This window comes from Coturnix japonica, unplaced genomic scaffold, assembly GCF_054131305.1.
Source record: "Coturnix japonica strain WE unplaced genomic scaffold, WE-NBRP24 Scf046, whole genome shotgun sequence".
NCBI classification, from domain to species: Eukaryota; Metazoa; Chordata; class Aves; order Galliformes; family Phasianidae; genus Coturnix; species Coturnix japonica.
This window is the reverse complement of record NW_028188949.1, coordinates 2,444,099-2,467,766: the sequence shown is the minus strand read 5'-3', so window position 1 is coordinate 2,467,766 and position 23,668 is coordinate 2,444,099. Positions and strand designations below refer to the sequence as shown.

At 45.4% G+C, this 23,668-nt stretch overlaps 4 protein-coding genes across 13 annotated transcripts; all 4 read left to right on the top strand.

Annotated features, from left to right (window-relative positions):
- The first annotated feature begins 2,008 nt into the window (after positions 1-2,008).
- On the top strand, positions 2,009-3,676 carry LOC146752374 (immunoglobulin superfamily member 22-like). Its single transcript, XM_085531950.1, has 3 exons — positions 2,009-2,034; positions 2,447-2,733; positions 3,390-3,676. The coding sequence occupies exons 1-3, from the start codon at positions 2,009-2,011 to the stop codon at positions 3,674-3,676; spliced, it is 600 nt and encodes a 199-aa protein (XP_085388076.1).
- Positions 3,677-9,866: 6,190 nt separating this feature from the next.
- On the top strand, positions 9,867-10,612 carry LOC146752373 (rho GTPase-activating protein 32-like). The gene is made up of 3 exons (XM_085531921.1): positions 9,867-9,918; positions 10,103-10,184; positions 10,455-10,612. Exons 1-3 carry the CDS (start codon positions 9,868-9,870, stop codon positions 10,601-10,603), a joined length of 282 nt encoding a protein of 93 aa, XP_085388047.1. The 5' UTR covers position 9,867; the 3' UTR covers positions 10,604-10,612.
- A 167-nt stretch (positions 10,613-10,779) lies between these two features.
- LOC146752372 (rho GTPase-activating protein 32-like) lies at positions 10,780-11,747 on the top strand. The gene is made up of 2 exons (XM_085531949.1): positions 10,780-10,924; positions 11,244-11,747. The coding sequence occupies exons 1-2, from the start codon at positions 10,780-10,782 to the stop codon at positions 11,672-11,674; spliced, it is 576 nt and encodes a 191-aa protein (XP_085388075.1). The 3' UTR covers positions 11,675-11,747.
- Positions 11,748-15,238: 3,491 nt separating this feature from the next.
- LOC146752371 (rho GTPase-activating protein 32-like) lies at positions 15,239-22,750 on the top strand. Of its 10 annotated transcripts, none has more exons than XM_085531977.1 (7): positions 15,239-15,856; positions 16,366-16,761; positions 17,057-17,464; positions 19,048-19,190; positions 19,673-19,871; positions 20,558-20,703; positions 20,914-22,750. In XM_085531977.1, the coding sequence occupies exons 4-7, from the start codon at positions 19,091-19,093 to the stop codon at positions 21,369-21,371; spliced, it is 903 nt and encodes a 300-aa protein (XP_085388103.1). In that variant the 5' UTR covers positions 15,239-15,856; positions 16,366-16,761; positions 17,057-17,464; positions 19,048-19,090; the 3' UTR covers positions 21,372-22,750. The 10 variants fall into 10 exon arrangements, with proteins under 10 accessions (XP_085388103.1, XP_085388105.1, XP_085388100.1 ...); XM_085531979.1 differs by having other exon boundaries at positions 16,354-16,761; XM_085531974.1 differs by having other exon boundaries at positions 16,086-16,761.
- The last annotated feature ends 918 nt before the right edge of the window (positions 22,751-23,668 follow it).

Here is a 23,668-nt window from a genome sequence, read left to right as displayed (position 1 = left end):
CCTGGCCATGTGCCTCAGAGCTGTTTGCTCAAGGAAGCCAAGTGTAGTTGTGGGTTTGCTCTCAAGAGCACAGTTTGGTAGGGATGAGCTGGCGGTTGGACTAGATGACCTTAGTGGTCTTTTCCAGCCTTAGTGACTCTGTGGTTCTCTGCTTCAGGAAAGACCTACTCGCTGACTTACACACGTGTCCAAGTCAGGGATGCCGCAGAAATAAAATCTGTAGCAGAAAAGGCAGAATCTCGTGCCCATCTTACAGTGAAAGGTAATTATGCTTCTGATGACGATTTTGCTTAAATTATCTTATGTTATAAACCAGCTAACATCCTTTGCTTTAATGTCAAGGAAGTTAAACACCACCATGACCTTTCACAGAAATAAAAGCTCCAACCTACCTGCCTTTCTGCCCACAAAATATCCAGCTTGTCTTTTGGGATTTACTTTGCTAAGTAAAACAGGCGATTTTCTTAGGAAGTTGATTTTCTACCTTTAGACTTCAGATTTGTGTTTGAACGTTGAGGGATAAAAACATAGCTTGAATTTTTCTTCATCTTCTCTGTATGTTTGAAATGAGCACAGGTTGTGTTTTTTTTTTAATATATACAATGTTAGGGTATATATATGATGTTAAGTGTGGTAAAGAAAAGGGAGACATTTGAGTTAGCACAGTACTCAAGAGTTCAGTCCCCAGCTTTGTCACTGTTACAATTATAAGGGCAAGAACATCCTGGAAAATGAATTTCTCCTAAGTAGAGTCATTACATTTGAGCTACAGAGACCTTTACTAGGAGAAAACTTGTTGTTCAGAGCTACGTTGCTGTATTTAACCAAAGTAATTATCAATGTCTGTGTTTCACTGATCCTCTATTCCATTTCGTAATGCGAGGAGTTTGATATCGAGATGGGAAGGTCATGATTTGATTTGGATGTTGGACTGGGAATCAGAAGATCTGGGCTCTCTTCAGGTTGTCAGTCTTATTGTCTGACTTCTTAACAACTTTCCTTTCTTTCTACTACTTTTTTAATGATGTTTTAAGGCATTTTGAGCTGATAGGTGTAGTGTTCATGTGCAGTAATGCTGACATGAGTAAGTAGGGTGATAATGTATGGGTTTTTTATATTCCTTCTAAATCTCTGCTTTCTCTTGTTCCATCCTTCTTAAAGAGCAATCCATTAATCTAGTAAAGGAGCTGTGTGATGAGGATGTGACTGAGCCTGAAGAAGCCAAATTTGAATGCGAGATATCCATTCCTTCTATGAAACCTCCCAAGTGGTATCTGCGTGAAGAAATCTTACAGGCTGGCAGAAACTTGATTATGCAGCAAGAAGGCACCATCCACCGGCTGACCATACCGAAAACCACCACTGATATGACAGGCACCATTCAGTTCTCAATTGGCAAATCCAAATCCACAGCCAATCTGCTCATCAGAGGTAACGTATCCTGGCTTGATTTACATCATGAAGTCTTCCTTCACTGGAGTCTTTGAAATATTGTGTGTTTTCTGGAGGGTCTGCTCCATTTCCTTTTAAAAGTCGTTGGACTCTAAATAAGACAGCTGCATCTCAGTAAAAGATCTGTTTGAATAGTTGTGATGTGCTTACTATTCAGACCTACAGAGCTGAGGTTTTGTCCTTGGCTATACCAAAGAAGTCAAATCAGGTGAAATTAATTGTATTTCTGAACTAGACAAGGTTAAGTTTGGTAGCACCTAAATTTGATGCAGTTTGTCATTGATTTCATCTGAAGGAAACTTCCAGGCTTCTTATCTGCTGTTGTCCCCAGCGTAAGAGTCTCCATTCACATCCTAAAGTACTTGTTATATTTTCAACTCACTCTTATTTGAAAAAAAGCCTCAACTGGGAGCAATTTAATAAGCACAGAACAAGAGCTGGACCTTGCATTTAGTAGATAATATACAGTATTACTTTATAGAAATGTAGTCAATGGCATTCCCTATAGGCAATCGTTTGTTTTATCTTTAGAGTGGTTCAAAGAACAATTGTGAACATGGAATTAATTGGAATGGAATACACGCAAGAGACTTTCCTCTTCTTCCAATTGTCCTCATCCTTTCTTCTCTTCCACCCCTGTTTTGCAGATTACCATTTACAAATCACCAGGAAGTTGGTGGACAAGACAGCTTTGGAACGTCATTCTGTCATCCTGTCCTGTGACTTCAGGCCTTCTCCAAAGGTTGTGAAATGGTTCAAGGGCCACCCACCCATCGAGCCCTCTGAGAAGTACAAGATCAAGAGGGATAAGCATTCAGCAGAGCTCAAGATTCTGAAGCTGAAGCCCGATGATGCTGGTGTGTACAAGTGCAAGGCAGAAATTGCAGAGACTGAGGCCACGCTGACAGCTGAAGGTATGAGCATGGAGGGTGGCCTCTTCCATGTCCTATTTCACCTCAGATTTCTCTTCTTAAGGTTCTTATTTTTGTAACAGTTCACCTTGTTTCCCCACAGCTCGCAATGTAGAAGTGACGAAGCACCTGCATGATGAGGAAACTGAAGAAGAGAGCTCTGCTGTCTTCTCCTGCGAGCTGTCCCATGATGACGAGGACGTGGAATGGTTCCTGAATGGCAACCTCCTTTACACCAACAATTACAATGACATCAAGAACGTTGGCAGTTGCTGCACACTGACAATGAGTCAGGTTAAGCCTGAAGATGCTGGCACAGTGACAGTGAAGTCAGACAAGGTGTCAGAAAGCGCGCGCCTGAAGGTGATAGGTGGGTCTGGTCACAACCCTCCTGGATGTAAGAGATGCTAAGGAGCTCCAGTTCATTCTATTGTGAAGCAATCCTGCTTCTAAAGCTCACCTCTCTGGGGTGACAAGTTATCAGGGGCTTTCTTCCAGTGGAAGGTTCCATTGCAGCAGATATCAACGAAGGAGGATGGTTTTGGTGTCCTGCCAAAGCATTCAATTGCTTTTTATCATCATTTTACTTAACACAAGAAGAGTTGCAGGAGCAATTTTTTTACTGCTTCAGTGCCATGCAGTGTCAATGCTGTTGTCTCCAAGGATTTATGACTGCAGGGAGAGATCAGCTTATCCTCTTAATCCTGTGGCCTGCTGTATGAGCTCTGCTCCATGTGAGGGCAATGCCAGCTCTCCAGCTTTAGAAGAGCTGCATCCCAATAACTTCATATGATATCAGTCCCACCCACAGCAATGCAGGCTGTCCCTCCTGTTCCCTGTATTCTACTGATTAGTTCAGAATTCCTTAAAGCGCATTCTGTCAAGAGACATGAAACCGCTTTAGGTTCTATATTGGTGTTGTCAGTACTGGTAAAGATTTATTGATCTCTCCTTAAAAAGCTGAAAGCAACTGGAAATGTCTCAACTTCTGTATCACGTTGTTCTGTTTTGCCTGTTTAATTGCAGAGAAGCCTGCTGTCTTCATGAAGTCCTTGGATGATGTTTTTGGTGAGGAGCGGGGTGTGATTAAATTGGAATGTGAAGTCTCTAAAGAGAAGGTCAAACCAGTGAGGAAAAAGGACGGTGATGTGCTCACTTCTGGCAACAAGTATGAGCTGGTACAGTCTGGGAAGACCCTATGTCTCCTTCTCCATGACCTCGAGAAGCCAGATGCAGGTTTCTATACCTGTGATATTGGCACTGATGTTGCCAAGTCAAATGTCGGCGTTCAGGGTAAGTACTGTGGAAAGTGAAGGAGTGCTAAAAGCACATTCAGTGTGGTCACTATGTCTTACACCTATTCCCCCACGAGCCTTAATAGTTTCTACAATAGAACAGTATTTCTGCAATTTAGCGCAGTGATGTCTGGAAAATTCCCATTGCTTTTGAAGTAAATGTATCTCCTTTTGCCATGAAAATCACAAAAAACGTCAAGAATGTCCTGGAAATGTTTCCTTTCTAAACATCCCTAAAATGGAGAAATGGTTTGAACACCAGTAGGGGTAGGATGGTAACAAATCAGCTAATAGAAACATTTAATTTCTTGTCGTAGGCAAAACCCTTTTTCTCACGCAGCATCCTAGAGTTGTCCTCTCTGTTAGGTTTTTCCCTCTGTAGCTCATTGAATCTTCATTGTGCTCCATGGACTGAGCTGCTCTCCTTGTAGTTCTTCCAGAGCAAAGACAAGAGATTCACGTCTCTTTTTTTTTATAGCTTTCTGGTAATTCTGAGAGGAGAATGTCTTAGAGAATACATCAGTGAGGAACGCAGCCATGATCTGCAAATCCTGAGTTCAAACACCAGTACTGCTACTCATGTCAGTCACAAATGCCTTTTCTCCATCCAAACCTCATACTAACCTATCTCTTATCTTCCAGAGCTGAATATTGGCATTAGCAAACGGCTGAAAAACAATGAAATCCAGGAGGTAGAAGATTGCACTTTTGAATGCATTCTGTCCCATGAAAGCATTGATGAGTTCAAGTGGACACTGAATGGAAGCAGAGTGGAAAGTGGTGGGTGATTTAAAGCTTCTAACGTGGGTTGGTAAGAGACTCTCCTTATCAAAAGTGTGACTCCTACTGACTCTGGGGAAGTCGTTTTTATTGCCCGTGGTCTAACCTCCAAAGCCTCTCTGTCTGTGAAAGGTAATGAGATGGGAGAGATTCTGGGGTCTGATTCCTTCAACTGTCTTCTGATAAGATTGTCATGAGAGCTAACTTATAATATGGCTAAAGTGAATAGCAACCTTCTACTTGAACCTTGAAGCACTGAGAATTTCTCTTAAAAATAAGTAAAAGGAGGAACCATTTGACACAAATGTGAGAACTACCCAAAGCACTGGGGTAGTGTTGGAAATGGGCATCTCACTACAGCTTGTTCCATTAACAGTAAATCAGGAATGATCTGTTGAGGGAACTGTGGGAGCAAATATCCTCTAAGTATAAGCTGAAGGGATGGCCTTCACATCATCTAGCTGTACAACAAATTCCTATCTAGAACATGTGCATCTGAGAGCATCATCTGAGGCTCCCAGTGTGATCAGTGGAGAGAAGGAAGAGGCAGTTTTCAGACATGGTTCATCATCCTCAATGGGGTAGATTTAAGAGAGAATTAATGGTGCCTGGAATTCTATTGTCTGTACTTTACAGATTACTGCTGGCTGTAGGATGGCCTCTGTTGCAAGTGCCTCTCTAACTTATCTCCAGCATGTAGATGCGTGTATTTTGAGAGAGGCATCCTACCCTAAGTGTATGTTACTCAAAAAGCATGTTTTCTTTCAGAAAAACCTACTGAGGTAACAAAACAGCTGGAGGATAAGACAGCAGCAGCAGGGCAGGACATCAGCCTGAGCCGTGAGCTGTCGAAACCAGATGTGAACATCAGGTGGTACAAGGATGGCAAAGCAATCAGAAAAAGCCAGAAGTACGACTTGCAGCAGGAGGGAACTGGGGCCATTCTGATCATCCATGACTCTACCGCCAAGGACAGCGGGGAGTACACCTGTGAGACAGAGGACTCTGAAACAAAAGCCAGGGTCACTGTGCAAGGTGAGTTGAAAAGCACACTGGGGATGGCATGTAGAGAAGTCGAGGTAAATATCTGCAGCCTGTGGGTGATGTTTTTCTCTTCTGTTTCCTTGAGCGGGATCAATTCTTAGTTTTCAGAAAATATGGTGGATTAAAATATTTTAGTTAAAATAATCTCTAAACTGAATGATAAATGGCATGAGAAAGCAAAGCTGAGAACTAAGCTCCAGAAGAGAAAACAAAGTCAAGTATGGCATATTTAGAGACAGGTGAAGAACCCTTGAGCGCACTGAGGAGTACTAGGGTGCTCTGGAATGTCTCTTGGGCTCCCTACAGCACACATACTTGCTCTGGGGCATGTCTGGATGTCTGTAGAGCTAATTGCAGGGCCCTGAGTAACCTCTGGGGCACATTAGGGGGCACTGGTTTCCATGTGAGTGTTTCCAGGTTCCCAGAAGTCAACAGGGAAGCCTTTGGAGACCCCTTGGGAAGACTCAGTGGGGCCCTAGAGTGATGTAGCAGCTTGTGTTGGTTGCATCTGCTTGGCAGGGAAGCGAGTTCCCTGGTGGGAGCTGACTGACTGGGAGGTGATTCCCTTGGTTTAATTAATTTAATTACCTGGATTATAATTAAATAACACTGTTCAGCGTTCAATCAAGATTATATTTTTCCATAGTACTGCAGTCGTGCATCTGTAGCAGCTTTCCTAAAATATATCGAGTTTATTCAAAATTCCAGTGATGCTCCTAAAGCACTTGAAGTGCATTTGAGGTGGCGAATGACAAAACAGCTCTGAGAGAATCATCATCAAATCAGAACATTGGAACGGTAACTAATAGCAGAGATTCTGATAAGAATATTTAAATTTTCAAATTACCTTTTTCTAAAGTTGTATTTCACCAAGTTTCATCAATATGCACACTGAAGAGCTGACTTGCTATGTTTCTTTTTATAAAAAATCATGTGTTACAATTGAGAAAAGAAGGTATAGCATGTAACATCCTCCAAGTAAAGTGCAAAAAACATTTCTTCACAGTTCCAATTAATGTCTTATGTTTTGTTCAGACTCACTAAATGATGTATTTCAGGGTACATCACATGGGAATATAAGAAGACTATTCAGAACAGGAGCTGCAGAGCAAGATGAACAGCATGTGAAGGTAAGGCCGGGAACCAAGGACACAGCTTTTGTGTCACTCAGCCACCTGTGGCAGAGGTCAGGATTTCAGCAGGGATTTCTGCAGACGTTCCTTGAACACCCCCAGGGTGGGTGACTCCACCACCTCCCTGGGCAGTCCATTCCAGTGCCTGGCCACCCTTTCTGAGAAGTAATATTTCCTAATGTCCAGCCTGAACCTCTCCTGCCGCAGCTTGAAACCATTCCCTCTAGTTCTATCAGTAATGACACGAGAGAAGAGGCCGACCCCCAGCTCACTGCAACCTCCCTTCAGGAAGTTATAGAGAGCAATGAGGTTTCCCCTGAGCCACCTCTTCTCCGGGCTGGACATTCCCATCTCCTGCAGCCTCTCCTCATATGGCCCCATTGTGCTCCAGACCCCTCACCAGCTTTGTTGCCCTTCTTTGAACACGTTCCAATGCCTCAGTGTCTTTTTCTCAGTGAGGGGACACAAACTGGACGCAGAATTCGAGTTGTGGCCTCACCAGTGCTGAGTACAGGGGGACAGTCACCTCTCTGCTCCTGCTGGCATCACTGTTTCTGATGCAAAATGTATGTAAGTGTCACATGTGTGACATCCTTCTTGATGGAGTTCTGTGACTGGAGTTCAATGGATTTGAGAGCTGACTTGAAGCCTGTGGGCATCACCCAGGAGTTGGGGTGAGAGGATGAGGCGTAGGAACAGGAACCTCTTTGGTCGTTATTAACTCCCAACTTTTTGGTCAGGAATCTCTGTGTGTTTCTTTATCATGTAAAGAACAGAGTCATTGTGCAGCTTGTGAATGAATTGATTCATGCCTGCTGATTGGTGCTGTTCTCTACAGGGAGCTGCAATGGAAATGGACACTTGTGGTCCACTGTCCATCCCCCTCCCGTGTTGGATTTTCTGGGCTTTGAGACACGTCTTCCAGATGCACTTTGTGTTATTTCTGATGTGTTGACCTGTTGAGCTCCAGCCCCAAAGGAGGATTCAAGTACTACCATTGGGAATGTAGTATTTCTTGCTAAACAGAATTCGTGTGCACCCTTGTCTTTCGTCTGCACAAAGGATCTTGTAATCATCTCTGTCTGTGTTTCTTTTAGAGCCAGAGATGGAGCAGAGAGGAACACAGACTTGGGTGAATCTTCATTCAGGAGCAGGGACACGTCATGCTCATCTGAGGTGTCTGGCTGACAGCAAGAGCAGAGAGGTAAGTTTCATAGGGTCGCGTGCCCATTTTATTTTATTTTTCATTCATGATGCATAGAGGCGTTCCCCAGACAAAGTGAGCATTTCTCAACTGGACTTTCTAGAAATGAGCTAGGCAGTGAAAATGGGTTTGAAGCATTCCTAAGAGCCCCGCAAGAGAATGCTGAGAGTTAATCTGGCACCCTCCTTTGGAAACGTCCGTTGTCTGTCAGCTCTTCAGCTGTGCCCTAACACCTCCCATTGCGCTGCCACACCAGGATAGAATTCCAAGCCCACACTGAGTCCTGGAATGTTGTGGTGCCGTGTTGGAATCAGACGTGACCACGTGGTCTTGGCTCCCCGCCTTGTGGGGGGTCATGGTGGACCAGGCTGTTGGCCGTTGGTGATGTCATAAGCGGCTGGAATGAGGGGAGGAGCGGTGCGTTCTGTGTTCCTTTGTGGGTGAGCTAGTGGTCGGAGTGGTTGGTTGTCTTGTTGTTCTTGTGCCTTTTGTGCCATTAGTTAGTTAGTTTTGTTAGTTAGTTAGTTTTGTTAGTTAGTTAGTTTTGTTAGTTAGTTTGTTTTGTTAGTTAGTTAGTGTTGTTAGTTAGCGTTGTTAGTTAGTTACTGTTGTTAGTTAGTGCCGTTAGTTAGTTAGTTCCGTTAGTTAGTTAGTGCCTTTAGTTAGTTAGTGCCGTTAGTTAGTTAGTGCCTTTAGTTAGTGGCTTTAGTTAGTATCTTTAGTGCTTTTTCTTCTCACCGTCATGTGCAGCAGCTTGTAGGTAAGCTGAGCTGACGTGGGATGGATGGGTGGGCAGTGAGGTGTTGAGAACTGCTGGCTGTTTGAGCTCACAGCACCGTATTGCTTACCCTTTGACCATCAGACGTAATTTTCCCCGGTACACACGTTCCAAAGGGGGTATCAGTAAAGTTGGCACCTGTCCCGTGCTTCTTCCATTGTCTTTGCTCAGTAGTGGAAGCATTGTAAAGTTGCTGGGCGGACAGGCATCACGTAGCCTGAGACTCAGCATGTCTTGCAGCAAGTGGGTGGGACAGTTGTGCTGTGTGTGTTATTCCATGACTGTCTTAGCCCTGCTCACTGACCTGCTCTTTCTCTCTCCTCTCCTCACCCTCCGCCCACTGCCTCGGTGCAGCTTTTGCTCTCATTTCATCCGAGCAAAGCGACAAGGAACTGCTGCAGATAGCTTGAGGTGATCTCACTGCCAGGTACGTGCCATGTTTTGTCCCCCCGCATGGTTTTGCCGCAGGGTATGCGCGGGTAGCTCTGAAGAAGTCTGTCCATACTGTGCTGTGTGAATAGAGAAAACAGAAGTGTGTTTCTGCTCTGTTCCAGCTCTTCACACTTGCTGTTATGGGTGCTGCGTGCAGTGAGATCAGCCGTGAGCCTGAGTTGGCGGCGATGGAGGTACAGTATGAAGCTCTGGCCGGTCTTTGTTCCCTGTGTTGAACCATTAGAAGGAGCTGCAGATGTACTCTCCTGCAGGAAAGAATGGGCCAAAAAGGGCCTGGCCACCTGTCTGCGCCAGTGCCATTGCTGATTAGTCTGGGTAGAGAGAGATGCATCTTTGCATGGCCTGGCAATGCACACCAGGAAGGGAAATAACTGTGATGAGACGTGCAGCTCCTTCTGAAGTGCTCCTGATAAGGATAGAGCGCATTTGCTGCAGCTTTCTTTGCAGATGTGCTCCTCACCTTGAAATCCTCCTGATTTGTCCTCATCTCCTGACCACGGCCTGTGCTCTGTTTTGCAGGCTGATAACATGCGGAAGCCGCAGCTGGTGCGTGCTATGTCATCTTTAAACGTACCAGCAATTGCGGCAGCCCATGTTATTAGGAGCCACGTCGCCCAGGGGCCGGATGAGCTCTCTCTGGAGGTAAGCAGTTCCAGGCGTTCCTTGTTGTTGTGCACAGAATTAGTATAGAGTGTGAACGCCTCGGGAATACTCTCATATTTTGTGTCGTAGAAGAAGGCTTTTGTTTTAGCTGTGCTGAAGCTGGGATTGATGTTTCAATCTTTTGCAGGTTGGAGACATCGTGTGCATTGTTGATATGCCACCAAAGGAGATGAGCCCCTGGTGGAGAGGCAAGCGTGGCTTTGAGGTAGGCACACATTTTTGACTAGAGAGCACAGCTTCAGTAGAGTCGGGAATCTCCGGTTGGAGCTGCTCTGCCTGCACAGGATGGCTTCTGGATGCAAACAGTTGCCCTGTGTCGGTGTCAGAGGACCTTCCCTTTGGCTCTGGGCTTGGGCTAATGCCCACCTGTCTTTTTGTTCTTATTACAGGTTGGTTTTTTCCCTGGTGAGTGCGTGGAACTCATCAGGGGAAAACCGCCCGAGTCCATCCTACATTCGTTGCCAAAGCCAGGTGCGTATTTTACATTTGACAATGCGGGTTAGTAAAATGGGGTCTGAACGTGGCTTTCAGGGGGTTCATTAATGCCCGAGTTGAGCAAGCTTAGAAAGAGAACTGCATTAAGCTCCTTGGGCACCTCCAGGGATGGGGAAAATCCGTTCTTGCGTGTCTTTGTTGGGAACATGCTTTCTGTTGTTACGTGTTCTGTTGAATGTGTTGCACTCGGCCTCGTCCAACCGAGCCAGGGCTGAAATGAACTTGTTTTTTTGTTTTGTTGCGCAGAGCCAAAGAAACGGGGCAAGTTCATCTCCTGCCTTCGTTCCCTGTTGAAGGCCTGCCCCAGGAGAGCGAAGCAGCCGGAGCCTCCAACATTCTCGGGATCCATGTCCCTGCTTGACATCGTTGAGAGGTATTTAGCCAACAGGACTTGAGGGCTGAGCTGTAGGAATGGAAGCATCCTCTGCTGTTTGAAACAGAGCGCTTTTCTAAGCTGTGTTTCAGCAGAAACCAGGCATTGCCAGGAACAGGCAACTATTGGCAAGGGTTCGGTGCAGCTCTTCCCTCACCCTGCACCACGACTGACAGCATGCTCTGTTTTCTCTGCAGAATGAGTTCTCCCAGTAAGAGGGCAGAGTCAGCAGCTTGCAGTTGGCGTTCCTGCTTCTGCCTGGGCAAACCATCCCCTGTGGCCAAACGCCAACTGCAGAGCAGTGCCAGGGAGCCCTCTGAAGCTGAAGTCTTGGTCCTGGCAGGTAAGCATGCAAATCCAGCTTTCAAATCACTGCTTGTCAGCAACACAGGTAGAATTCATGCTTTCAGTGGGCTTGTACATCCTTCTGGCATTCAAGCCTGTGCCTGACATCTTCAGTTGACTCCTGTCTTTCCCAAATGAGTCTCTTGTCAACACAAGAGCTGGACCTGCACGAGGATCACTTTCAAGACAGTGACACTGTTGCTAGAAGCCTATTTGCTTCTGCCCACCATCACTGCATAGCCAAATGTCAAGAACCTGTTTCATGATTCATCTTGTGAAACTTTGACACTAACTGCTGTGCGTCTACTCCTTCCTAGGTGACCCGAGCCCTTGTATATTTCCAAGACGCCAGGCATGTTACGATGCAGCATCCTGTGATTCCATCAATGAAGAACTGTTACTAAGCACAGGATGCTGCAGTTCAGATGAAAGCCTTCTGTATAACATCAGTTATAAAGAGAAGAATGCCATCATCGTTGAAGCTCTCGTTCATCCCATACCTGTTGAAGCTGCTGACCTGAGCCTGCCAGACTCCTCAGGCACCAGCCTGAACCGAGTGCCTTTCGAGGACAGCCCAGCCCAAGCACAGCACGAGTGCCCCGACAGCAGCACAACCATGCAGGCTCAGGTCAGCATTACAGAGGAGAAGCCAAACATCTTGGAGGGGGAGGTAGAATCAGGCCAAGAGTCCCAGGCTCCGGGCAACAGCACGACTTCTGAGACACTCTCGTCAGACAACAGAGAATGAGTCCCATCTTTCCTGCAGACCTCACACCCCCTCCTTTTTCCTATTGAATAAAGGCACGCTCGTGCTCAATCAACGCCTTGACTGAATTCTGAGTTTTCATTCGCAGAGATTGGGATGAGTACAAGAAACAGCAAGACAGCTCAGCTTGCAACGCTCTGGCTGTGGGGTGCGTGCAGGGACACTGTAACCATACAGGGAAAGGCTTCCACTGCTTCCTCAAGCTGTAGTCCAGCCCTGCTACTGCTCTGTGGCACAAAGCCCTGAGGGATGTTCCATATTGTTAACCTAAGTGAAGCCAGCTTCATGCAGTGTGTTTTGTTGTTGCTGGGTGAGAGGGGGATGCACGTTGGTGAGAAGATGAGCATTGCTGGATCTGCCACGAGTGTCCCTTCTGCCTCTTAGAATATGTCCTAAGTAGGATGTGAACACTGCTGGCACTTCCTCATTGCACGTGCTTGGAGGATCTTCAGTTCTTGCACATTCAGGATGTCTGTCAGTGACTACGAGGAAATTCTCAAGTACTAGGAATTCCATGAAACAGTTGGAACGGGTAAGTGTCATCTTTGTACAGAAACAGCACGCCTAACAGTCTGTCTCACCACTCTAGAATTAATCTGAGAATAGATTAACAGCTCTTGTCAGTTCTCTAAGTCAGGTTTCATTTGTATAAATTTGAAATTCGTTTTTTAAACCAGTTGGAAATTGTAATATTATATTAGAGAAGAATTCACACTCAACTTTAAGCATCTGTGTTTTGATTTGTAGGTGGTTTTGCAAACGTAAATCTTATGCGGCATCTTCTTACTGGTGAAAAAGTTGCACTAAAAATCATGGAGAAAGTTACTGTAGGGGTAAGCCAAAAGGCATTTAAATATGAGAATATCTTCTGTTGGAGTTGTGGAGTTCTCAAGAACACGGGGGCAGGTGGGATGGTACATACGAATGCAGCCTACTGGTCCCATTGCCTTTTGAAAGATGCTGTAGAGCTGGAAAAAGTTTAACAGAGCACCACAAATCTTCTTCCTCGTTGTTCAGAGGGCAGAATTCTCTGGCTGTAAAATGGAGGAAGTTATTACGTTATTACATTACATTACATTATTGTTACATTATTAGAGCAACTTTACCAAACTAACAATGAAAATGCTGAATGTTTTGTTTTTCAGTTTTCACAGCTCTGTTTCAGAATTTCTATGGGAGTGATGTCAGTCATTGCTGAGTTGATGTTGAATTGTGTACTGTCCCATATGTGCTTGTTCTGTTCCACAGCAGTCAGATGTGGTACCTGGTATGTCACAGTAGTTAGCGATTTCATCGCTTGCTTTTATGGTCTCTTAAGGATGACTTGCCTCATGCTAAAACAGAAATTGATGCCATGAAGAACTGAAGTCATCAACGTGTTTGCCCATTGGATCACGTAAGAGAGACATCAAAGAAATATTTATAGTCATAGAGGTAAGAAATAGTTTCTGCTTTCTGTGCTGTCATTGTTACTTACCTTTCTCTGATACTCTCTAAATGCATTTTCAGATAACCTTATCTTACAGGGAAGCTGTTTGATTGCATTGTTTCTAAGGACCACCTTTTGGAAGAGGAAGCTCCAGTCTTTTTTTGACATATTGTTTCAGCAATTGCTTATGTTCACAGTCAGGGTTATGCCCAGAGACCTCAAACCAGTGAGCCTGAACTGCAGTCAGTCTTCCATAAATAATAATGAATGTGTTTTTATTTTTCTGTTGGCAGAGAGAGTTACAGTACTCCACTCCATTCCAGTGGATTGCAGGAGAGAACTGAAGGGGGGAGAAGTAACACAAAGTAGAACTCATGGGTTGAGATAGAATTATGTACTGAGATAGAGAAAAGGATAATAGTTATGATGAATGCAAAAGCAATTGCTCACCACCTACCAATCAGTGTCCAGTTAGCCTCCTAGTAGTGGAAGAGATTGACATGAAGTTCTACCCCCTTCAAAACTCCTTCCACAATATGTCATATAGTATGGAATATCCTTTGGCCAGTTTAAGTCAGCTGTCCTAGTTCTGTTCCTTCTCACTTCCTTGGGCTCTCAGCTGAGATTGACTGTGGCTCTGTACAACGCTGCCTGGCAGCAACTGTAAGCATCACTGCGCTATCTCCATTGTTTCTCTAGAATGAAAACGTAGTATTAAATCAGACACTGAAGAAAATAATTCAGTTCCAGCTGAAACTCAGAGAATAACTTGTGCTTAGGATTCTTTCCCTACAGGAAATGTTAGATAATTATTGCTATTTGGTACTGTGTTGTGTAGCTGAGCTGGATTTTGTTATCCTTGAAGAAGTATCTTCCTCTGAAAGGGGAGTAAAACATGATGCTCCTAATGAGCGGAGCAGAGACACAGATCTGATCTGAGTGTTGGTTTCACATTTTTGTGATGCTCTTTGCTGCAGTTTGTATCTCGAGAGAAGCCCTTGTGGTGTCAGTCTGTTGTGTAACCTGCTCTAGTTTTGTGCCTCAAGGAAGAGTGATCCTTTAAACAAATGGTGGCTGTACAGAGGGTATGGGGTGAGATGCATTCCTCTGGCCCCATCCAATGGATTTTCTGTCACTGAAGTCTTGAAGCACAGGTTAGGTACTGGAAGGCTTGAATATTTCCTCACCAATAGGTTAGAGCTTGGCATTTTGTAAGCTGCTGGTATCTCTCAGTAAAGCAAATCATTACAGCACGAGCATTTTCCTAGGCATCTTATGAAATCCCTCTATCTAAGGCTACTGGAAGGCACTCTGAACAAAAATAATTCTCCCCAGCTTCTCTTCTCTGAGTGGGAGCTTCAGCCCCCTGCACAGGCTGGAGGTCATCCCCAGAACTTGCTTTAGGTTGTTATCCTTCCTGGCCAAAAACCAGATACAGTATTGTAGATGTGGTCCAGTGAGTGTTGAAGCAGGAATGACTTGTCGTGGTCTGGTTGTGCTGCTTTTTAATGCAGCTGATGATCTTGTTGTACTTCTTTTCTGTCAGAGCACACTGCTGGCTTGCATTCAGCCTGTGGTCTCTCACCACTTGTCCTCCTAGTTCCATACAGTTCGGTCTGTTCATTAAAATGTTTCAGTAAGTTGGTCTGGTCCTACGAAGTTGTATGACTGCAGTAAGCAGTGTACATGGTGCGCTGTGAGTACTGCACACATTCCTCTTGGCAGCTTGTGGAACAGACATTGTGCATTGTTTGGATTGTGTAAGCATTCCTGTTGGTCTCTTGTGATGCTTACCTTCTTAGAGCACCTTTCCATGTTTGGCTCTACATATTTTGGTACCTTACTTGTTCTGTTTGGCTTAGCAGGGAAGGTCTTCTTCTGAAGCATCCTCAGTCTTGGTCTGGGCAGCATACTTAGAAATGACATGGACGTTACATGAGTGGGTGATCAAAGGGGGAAAGATCTCACCTTTCTGATCTGTTTCCTTTTAGAAGACAGTCCTGGAGAGGATTTGCTTTTCTTGTTTCCTGGAGACTTGGATTCTTAGATGGTTTTGACTGCAGCTATTTCTGATGTTAATTCCTTTTTCTGTACTTTAGTAGCCAAGTACACGTGGAGTGCTTTGGAATTGTCTGAAGTTGCCAGGTTGCTTGTGATCACATATGTAACGTGGAGTTATGTGTGGTGCCAGTGATAATTCAGTGTGATGAACTTGAAGGCTTTCAGTAGAATTGCAGCCCTAATAGAAACAATGACTTGAACTCTGGAATTCTGTGTAAAATCATTAGCTAGCTTGTGGTCCGGGTCTTCAAACCAAAGGCTGTGAGGTGCTGCTCTTGTTGACACAGGCTGTGAAAGATGACTTGAGCTCTAAGAGTAATTTCCCTTCTGCTCTTGATATGAACGTCAAATCCAAAATTACAGTATTAAGAACATAATATAAAAGTTTTTGCTGCTGGCTTGTGGACCTGCATTAGCTGTTAGCCATAGTTTGGAACTTGCAAAGCAATCTTATTTAGATTTTAGTGATGAAATCTTTTGATGAAATCTTCCTTTTAATTCTGCAAAAGAATCTCAATGGCACATTTCTTTTCAGTCTGAAAAGGCTCTGACATAATGAAGATGTGCCAGACTGCAGCCATGTGCCAGATGTGTTTGGATCTATGGAATTTTCTGATGTAGCTTCAGTGTTTGAAGAATCTCCGCTTGATCTAAATACTCAGAGAACAAAGCAGGTGTGTAAAGATGTAGTGCTAGTTTCTTACAGAAAAAATATAGCACTTAATCCAGAAATTTACTTCTCATTGTATATAGTGCTTACTCCATACTTCAGTATCTAGTAAACCTTGACCGAAGTAAGATACAGATTGAGCAAAGTATGTTAAGCATAAATTTTGGTGCCTTCTACCTGTAGGCCATGGTTCATTTTACAAGAACCCTAACTCCAGTGTTTGGTTTGCACAGAAATAGCAAGCAAGGGAACAAGTAAAGGAGTCAGTGAGGATTTTAAAACGCAATGGAAAGTGATAAGGCACAGTTGATAAGATTTTGGAGTTAGGTTGGATGTACACAGAGCTTTAAAGAGGAAGAATCTTCAGGAATAGTCAGCATGGATTGACCAAGGGCAAATTGTACTTGACCCACCATTGCTAGGTGAGCTTCTGCTTTAAAGCATCAAGCTGCATAAAGAAGGCAGTTTTAAAAGCAAGCTTACCAATTCGTTTTTAACCAGTGATTTTTTCAGGAAGGAAAGCTTATAGATGCTGTTTGCTAATGGAAGATGGAGAGAGGAAAAGCAAGAGAAAGGCATGATGTGTGCATAGCCACCACATCCCATCTGCAGCGTTCTCCCCCTCTGCAAACGAGGAGCAGCTCATCAAGCTTGGCCTGGGCCATGGAAAGGGAGCATGCTAACATCTGGGCCAACCCAAACGAGTTAGTTCTGCAGGTTGGTTGTTTTCTGCTGTTTGTCTCACGTCCTGTTGCTCAGCGGTAGATTTGTTCATGTTCAGTGCCAACAGGAAACACCCAACAGGTGGGGTTTGCGGAGAAAGAGGTCCTGCAGGTCTTGTGTGACACCCATGGAACCGTAGCGAGGCTGCATGTGTGTAAAACACCAGGAATCAACAGAGGTGTGAAGGTGAGCTGTGGGCTGCAGTACCACAGGAAGGGATGTGTGTGCTCTGGGTTTGGATGCTTCTGTGTGTTTTAAGTGACTGAGATACCACTGCTCAGTCTGTTTGAGTGTATAGAAGAAGTGTAACATCCATTCTGATGGAGTATTGTGAACGGAGCCCTGTGGGTTTGAGACCTGCCTTTAAGCTTGTGGGCATCATCCAGGAGTTGGGGATGGGGCAAGGGAAGTTGGGGTGAGGGATGAAGCGTAGGAACAGAAACTTCTTTGGTCCATATTAACTCCTCCCTTTTTTGATTAGGAATCGATGTGGGTTTCTTTTATAAAGAAACAGACTCATTGTGAAGCCTGTGAATGAATTGATTCACTCCTGCTGATTGGTGCTGTTCTCTACAAGGAGCTTCAGTGGAAATGGACACTTCTGGTCCACTGTCTGGCCCCCTCCTATGTGCTCAGATCAGCCAAGTTGTCAAGGCCTGGCTCTTGGTTGGTGAGTTGTGCCAAGGTCAGAGAGTTGGATTTTCTGGGCTTTGAGACACGTCTTCAAGATGCACATTGTGTTATTTCTGATGTGTTGACCTGTTGAGGTCCAGCCCCAAATGAGGATTCAAGTACTACCACAGCAGGAATGGTTTAGATTGGAACTGGAATGCAGACGGTTGGAGTCAGCAGGAGCAGGGAATTGATCATCCCCCTGTACTTGGCACTGGTGAGTCCTCACCTTGAGTTCTGTGTTCAGTTCTTGGCCCCTCACTGCAAGAAGGACACTGAAATCCTGGGATATGTCCAAAGAAGAACACTGAAGGTGTGAGGTGTCTAGAGCACAAGTCTTTTAGCAAGCACTATCTTAGAGGCAGCCTTGATTTCTCCAGCTCCAAGCTTTGTGCCACAAGAGCTCTCCTGCTTCTCGCTGTGATGTGAGACCGTATGGAAGGCTCTGCAGAAGTCCTTCCTTTTCTTGACTGTATTTTGTGTGGCTTTGGACTTGTTTTCATCTTCCTCAAAGCCCTCTGCCCAATTCTGTGTCCTTCTCTGCAGCCATGAATTCAATATGGAGCAGGTTCCTGAGCTCAGCGTCCAAGACATTCACAGCGTGAGCTCCCTGTGTAAGCTGTATTTCAGGGAGCTCCTGAACCCTCTGCTGACCGAGCAGCTGTATGCCAGGATCTCTATAAGCTCAGGGCAATGTCTTGGAAATGACACGTACCAGTTCCCTGGCCATCCTGGTTAGTGGTTGTAGCAGTGCCCCAGCTCTGAGGTCTTCTTTCTGTTAGCCCCATGAGTCACGTCTTTGCCACATCCTGCCTCTCACTGATGGCACTTGTGGTGGTGCCAGGAGGTGCTTATTTAAGCTATTCACAATGGTTGTGAGAATTCCTTTTCCTTTGCTGTTCTCCTGCTATTGGTAGAATGGGGTTAATAGCAAAGTGGACTTGGAGACGAATGCCTGCTGCGAGGAGCTGCACTGTGCAATCAGGCTGTAAAGCTGCCCAGTGCTTGCACCGCTTGGCCTTGATGGCACGGGCTGTGTGTATAATCAGGAGGGGTGTTAACTCTTTGAAAGGGCCGATAATATCAGTTCAAGAGGAAATGGTTTTATGTTGAAAGAGGGAAGATTAACGTTGGATGTTAGGGGAAAGTTCTTTACTAGGAGAGTGCTGAGGTCCTGGAACAGGCTGCCCAGGGACGTTGTGGATCCCCCATCCGTAGAGGTGTCCAAGGCCAGGTTAGATGTGGCCCTGGACAGCCTGGTCTAGTAAATGTGGAAGATAGGTGGCCCTGCCAGGCAGGGGGAGTGGAGCTTCATTATCCTTGAGGTCCCTTCCAACCCGGGTCATTCTGTGTTTCTGTGTTCCCCAGATGCCTCTTGGAAGGCATCAAGTCTGCCTCAGTGCTGACCACCAGTGCACTGTCCCCATGGGACTTAATAAGACACTTGATTTCTCTGGCAGGGATCTGCTCGGTGATAAACATGCATGCTAAGAACTTAGCGATAGTGTGGGCTCCAAACCTCTTAAGGTAAACTTCTTCTTCCATTTCAACACGATGCTTAGTTCTGCTGTCCCCCAACCCAGGTGCACAATTTCTAGATGACAGTTTCTACTCACTTGTTTAGCTGGGACTGCTGTGTCTCTGATCATCCAGGAGAATTAGTGGCATCACATCAGTGGCATCGCTGTTTGCCCACTGCGGAAGTCTCCAGAGCCCAGCTTGACAGTTTTTGGCTACAGAAATTCAGACTTGGGGAAGTGACCTCGGGGAAATGACTTGTAAGATCTGCCTTTTCTTCAGATCCCAGCAGAGCCAATCTTCCTGCGCCAGCAAAGCTGCTTGCATGGAGCTGCAGATACAGTCAGCTGTTGTGGAATTACTCATCAGCCACACAGATGTCATCTTCTGCTCCAAATCCACACCAGCCATGGGAGAGGGAGTAGGTGAGCATCTTCCTCCATTAGCTTGATCTTGATCTGACAGCTTCATCCAATCCAGGGCTTCTCCAAGACCTTTGAAAATTCTATTACTGTTGAGGAGACAGCAGGCTTCTGGGCTTAGATTAGAATATGGTGCCCCATTCCTGGATCCTTAGTGTGTCCAAACACAAACCTTACATGGAGAAAACCATCACTGCTGTTAAGATTTTTTGCCAGCAGGTGAAGCTTGATTGAAATGTGGCAGCAAAGCTTTCTGAAATCCCAGACCCCTAGTTTTTCTAGGATTTTTGTTTGCCTGTTTTTGATACAGTGAGCTGCTCTTAATTGTGGCTGTGTCCTTTGCCACGAGCATACCTCTGAGCACACAGTTATTTTGAGCTCCTCTTCTTCCAGTGTCTCAGATAAGCAAGTCTGAGAGAAATGCAGAACTGGGATGGCTGTGCTGCTGCTTCCTCCTCCATCTCACCTGTGGTTTTCCCTTGCAGGGCACAGTTCTCTGCCTGGGCCCAAGTCTGTGTGGGTGTCTCCATCCACAAAGCTGCTCACACTGCAGGAGGCACAGGCTGAGAGGAGAGGCCAGAGCAGCTCTCCTGTTGCAACACGGAGCAGCAAGATACAAGTGGAGGAAGGGCCTGCAGCTGTACTGAGGAACTTCAACGCAATCATTGATTTTCCATCTGAAAGGTAAAGAAAGAGGAATTCCCTTTCCAGCCCCTATCATCATTGTTCAGGTGATTTCTATTGGTTTATTTTTTGTCCATTATATCTCCAAGCACTCAACTAAAAAACAGTTGCACTATGGGCTCAGTTCAGCCACACAAGGTGCCTTTCCTTCCTGGTTGGGCAGGCAGTCACAAGATGCAGAAAGCCACGCTGGTGTCTATCCTGGCCTGTGCTGCCTGTACCTGGAAACACTGGGGTTTTCCAGATTTCAGGGCCACGCACCTGAAACCAATTGCGCTTCTCCTGTAAGCAGAGCTGTTGGTCGGACTTGCTGGCACTAGAAATTAAAGATGGCAGTGAGCTGAGGCCAAGGAGGTGTTAACGTAAGAGTCAGAGATGCTTTTGAGCTTCCCTTATGGCTGCACCATTTTCTCAGAAAGCAGTTACGCCTGCCAGCTCCTTTCCTGCTGCTGAGCCTTTGCTCACATGCTCCGCATCTTGCTTGACACGGTTGAGAGGAATGTAGCCAGCAGGACTTGAGGGCTGAGCTGTAGGAATGGAAGCATCCTCTGCTGTTTGAAACAGAGCGCGTTTCTAAGCTGTGTTTCAGCAGTAAGCAGGCAGTGCCAGGAGTAGGGAACTGCTGGCAAGGGCTCGGTGCAGCTCTTCCCTCACCCTGCACCACGACTGCTCTGTTTTCTCTGCAGACCATGTTCTCCCGGCAAGAGGAAGGAATCACCTGCTGGCAGTTGGTGTTCCTGTTTCTGCCTGGGCAAACCATCCCCTGTGGCCAAACACCAACTGCAGAGCAGTGCCAGGGAGCCTTCCAAAGCAGAACGCGTGGTCCTGGCAGGTAAGGGTGCAAATCCAGCTTTCAAAGCACTGCTTGTCAGCAACATGGGTAGAATTCATGCTTTCAGTGGGCTTGTACCTCCTTCTGGCGTTCAAGCCCATACCTGACATCTTCAGCTGACCCCTGTTTTCCCAAAGGAGCCTCTGAAGCCTTTGCCTCCATGGGCAGAGGAAGTTGGATGCTAACCCCTGTGTATCCACTCCTTCCTAGGTGAATCGAGCTCTTGTGAACCCAGAAGAGCCAGGTCAAGTGCTGATTGCTCAGAGAGTGCTTCCATCAACAGAGACCTCATGGGAAGCACAAGTTGCTGCAATTCAAATGAGAGCCTCCCGTGTGCCAGCAGCGACAGAGAGCAGGAGGTCATTGTTCAGGCACTCATTTCTCCCAGCTCTGCTGAAGGGGCTGATCTGAGCCTGCCAGAAAACACAGTCACCAGCCTGGACTGTGGCCTGGTGCCTTTGCAGAGCAGCCCAGACCAAACACAACCTGAGTGCCCCAACAGCGGCACCTCCAAGCAGGACGAAGTCACTGTCACTGAGGAGCAGCCGAGCCTCTTGGAGGGGGACTTGGAGTCAGGCCTCCAGTCCCAGGCACCCGGCAGCAGCACGAGCTCCGAGCCACTCTCTCCTCAACAGCAAAGGATGAGTCCTGTCTTTCCAAGTGACTAAAGGCACGCTCATGCTCAGTCAACGGGATGGGGTGTTGGAAGAAGAAATGCTTAGAAGAGAAAATTTCCAGTGTTCATTTTAAAATATGGCATTTTTAAAAAGAGAAGAAGATAGAATAAGCAGATGTTGACAGATAAAGGGCACCTCATCAAATTTTGGGAAAGTCCATCTTGAGGAAACTTGGATAAGAGCAGAAAATAACTGTTTATGGATATACCCAATCACTAAAAATACCACCCTGAGTGCCAGCTCATGGCCCCAGACCCTTTTCTTCATTTCAAGAGCTGTCATCACAGAGGGCATCTTCCTGAGCTGGAGACCCTGAAGTAAAAGAATCCTTGGTCCTCAGTTAGTCCATGTAACTGATTTGCCTCGGAGCTGTGAACGTCACAGTGCACTGCTGAAAAACTGGCAGAGTTCCCCTGGAAACCCTGATTTGAATTCAGCAAAGTTCATCAAATCCAACAAGATTCAGAGGAAATGTTACAGGAACAACGAGTTGATATTTTCTCTGAAACTTCCTGGTAGGAGCACTAGAAATGTGGTCAGAAGTCTTTGTGGCATATGTAGGCCTCTTTTAAGAGATCAACATCACCTTTTGCAAAACAGAAAGATGTGGTGATTTATTCACATGAATACTGTGTCTGAACTCCACTTGTACCTGCCAAAGATCCTGCTACCTTCTCAGCTCAGTGAAGATTTGGCCTGCTGTATGCCCTGAATTATGGTATGGTCTTACCAGATTTTCCGAGTGAAATAACACATGACCAAACACTGCTCCTACTTCAGAATATATCCTGAGTTCATCCCACCTAATACAGACAGAATCATCTTATGCTCTGTTATTAGAGTATGAGAGATGGTTTGCATTGTTGACTAAACATACTTTTAGCACCATAGAACCATAGAATATCCCAGTTTGGAAGGAACCCAAAAAGATCATCAAGTACAACTCCTGGATCCACACAGGACTACCCAAAAATCAGACCCTGTGTCTGAGAGCACTGTCCAAAATACTTCCTGAAATCTGGCAAGCTCAGTGCTGTGACTACTTAATCTGGGGAGGCTGTTCCAGGGCCCAATCACCCTAAATCTTACTTCACTGATTCCTGAGAATTTCTTGGATGACCACGTTCCTATGTCATATGTATCCAGGTTAGATTGCATGAACCAAGCAGATCAATGTGATCTCATCCTCAACAATTTTGCATAAACCTAAAAGCACTGAGTTTTGTAAATGGGAAAGAAACACAAAGCAGACGCAGTTCTTATTCAAACTATAAAATGTCTAGGTGTTTCATGGGAAAAATAAATTTATATTGAACATATTTATATGTAAATTTTATTGTACAATAGAAATAAAAGAACATTAAAAACAATGAGAAACGTGCTGTTGTTTTATTCGTCTTCACAATGATGATGAAGAAAATTAAGTACAGAAGGATTTGGCCCAATATTCACTGACTTGTGTTGTCCCAGATTAGACTTCTCTAAGTGTAAACTCAGAGACCGAAACTACTGTCTTGATGTTCAGATGTCCTTTGCCCAAACCAGTGGGGTTGCTCAGGTGTGTATAGGTCTGTGGGTATGTGTGCAAGGACGAGCATGCACATATATGTGTGTGCACAGTGGTGTGCAGAGTGTTGGAGCTGCACAAGGACATTGTGGTACCGGTGTGTGCGTGCACTTTGGGAGTGAAAGGAAGGGGTTACACATGTGTGTCTAATGTCTGGACTGTGGCAGCAAAGAGGCTGCAGTGTTGTTCTCTGTAGGAAGAGGCCAGTAGTTGCCCCATGTCAGACAGAACCATTTCAAGTGCTGGCCAAAGCTGAGTCAAGGAGTGATGCTGCTGGCACTTCTGTGATAACTTTGTTAAGGAAGGTTCAAACCACTGCATAGCATATGTGAGAGCTATGAGCAAGAATGATGTGAGAGAAACAGCCCTGCAGTCACCAAGGTCAGTGAAGAAGGAGGAGAGGAGGCTTAGTGGACATGGTGGTGATGGACTGATGATTGGGCTGGATGATCTAAGTGGTCTTTTCCAGCTCTCATGATTCTATCATTCTGTGACAGGTGATGTTAGTTTTGTTGACAGGTTCAGCAAGGTGAACTGGGACCAGAGGTACATCCCAAAACCTTTGAGTTGCTGGACTGGAGATAATCTTCCCAAAATAACTAATGAAAATAGTAGAACCATAAAAGGAATTTCTTTATCACTACGAGAAAAAGGGAGGGATCCTTTGGCTAATGAAGGCCTGATTTGGCAAAGCCAGAGACAGTTTGCTTTGCACCACATT

Bases quoted from the DNA above. Each gene is read 5' to 3' on its own strand.
- LOC146752372 (XM_085531949.1), top strand. From the start codon at position 10,780: ATGAGTTCTCCCAGTAAGAGGGCAGAGTCAGCAGCTTGCAGTTGGCGT. The intron at 10,925-11,243 runs GTAAGCATGCAA...ACTCCTTCCTAG, and splicing joins TGAAGTCTTGGTCCTGGCAG to GTGACCCGAGCCCTTGTATA.
- LOC146752374 (XM_085531950.1), top strand. From the start codon at position 2,009: ATGGAATTAATTGGAATGGAATACAC. The intron at 2,035-2,446 runs GCAAGAGACTTT...TTTTTGTAACAG, and splicing joins TTAATTGGAATGGAATACAC to TTCACCTTGTTTCCCCACAG. The intron at 2,734-3,389 runs GTGGGTCTGGTC...GTTTAATTGCAG, and splicing joins CGCGCGCCTGAAGGTGATAG to AGAAGCCTGCTGTCTTCATG.
- LOC146752373 (XM_085531921.1), top strand. From the start codon at position 9,868: ATGCCACCAAAGGAGATGAGCCCCTGGTGGAGAGGCAAGCGTGGCTTT. The intron at 9,919-10,102 runs GTAGGCACACAT...TTCTTATTACAG, and splicing joins GAGGCAAGCGTGGCTTTGAG to GTTGGTTTTTTCCCTGGTGA. The intron at 10,185-10,454 runs GTGCGTATTTTA...TTTGTTGCGCAG, and splicing joins ACATTCGTTGCCAAAGCCAG to AGCCAAAGAAACGGGGCAAG.
- LOC146752371 (XM_085531973.1), top strand. From the start codon at position 19,019: ATGACTTGTAAGATCTGCCTTTTCTTCAGATCCCAGCAGAGCCAATCT. The intron at 19,191-19,672 runs GTGAGCATCTTC...TTTCCCTTGCAG, and splicing joins AGCCATGGGAGAGGGAGTAG to GGCACAGTTCTCTGCCTGGG. The intron at 20,704-20,913 runs GTAAGGGTGCAA...ACTCCTTCCTAG, and splicing joins AGAACGCGTGGTCCTGGCAG to GTGAATCGAGCTCTTGTGAA.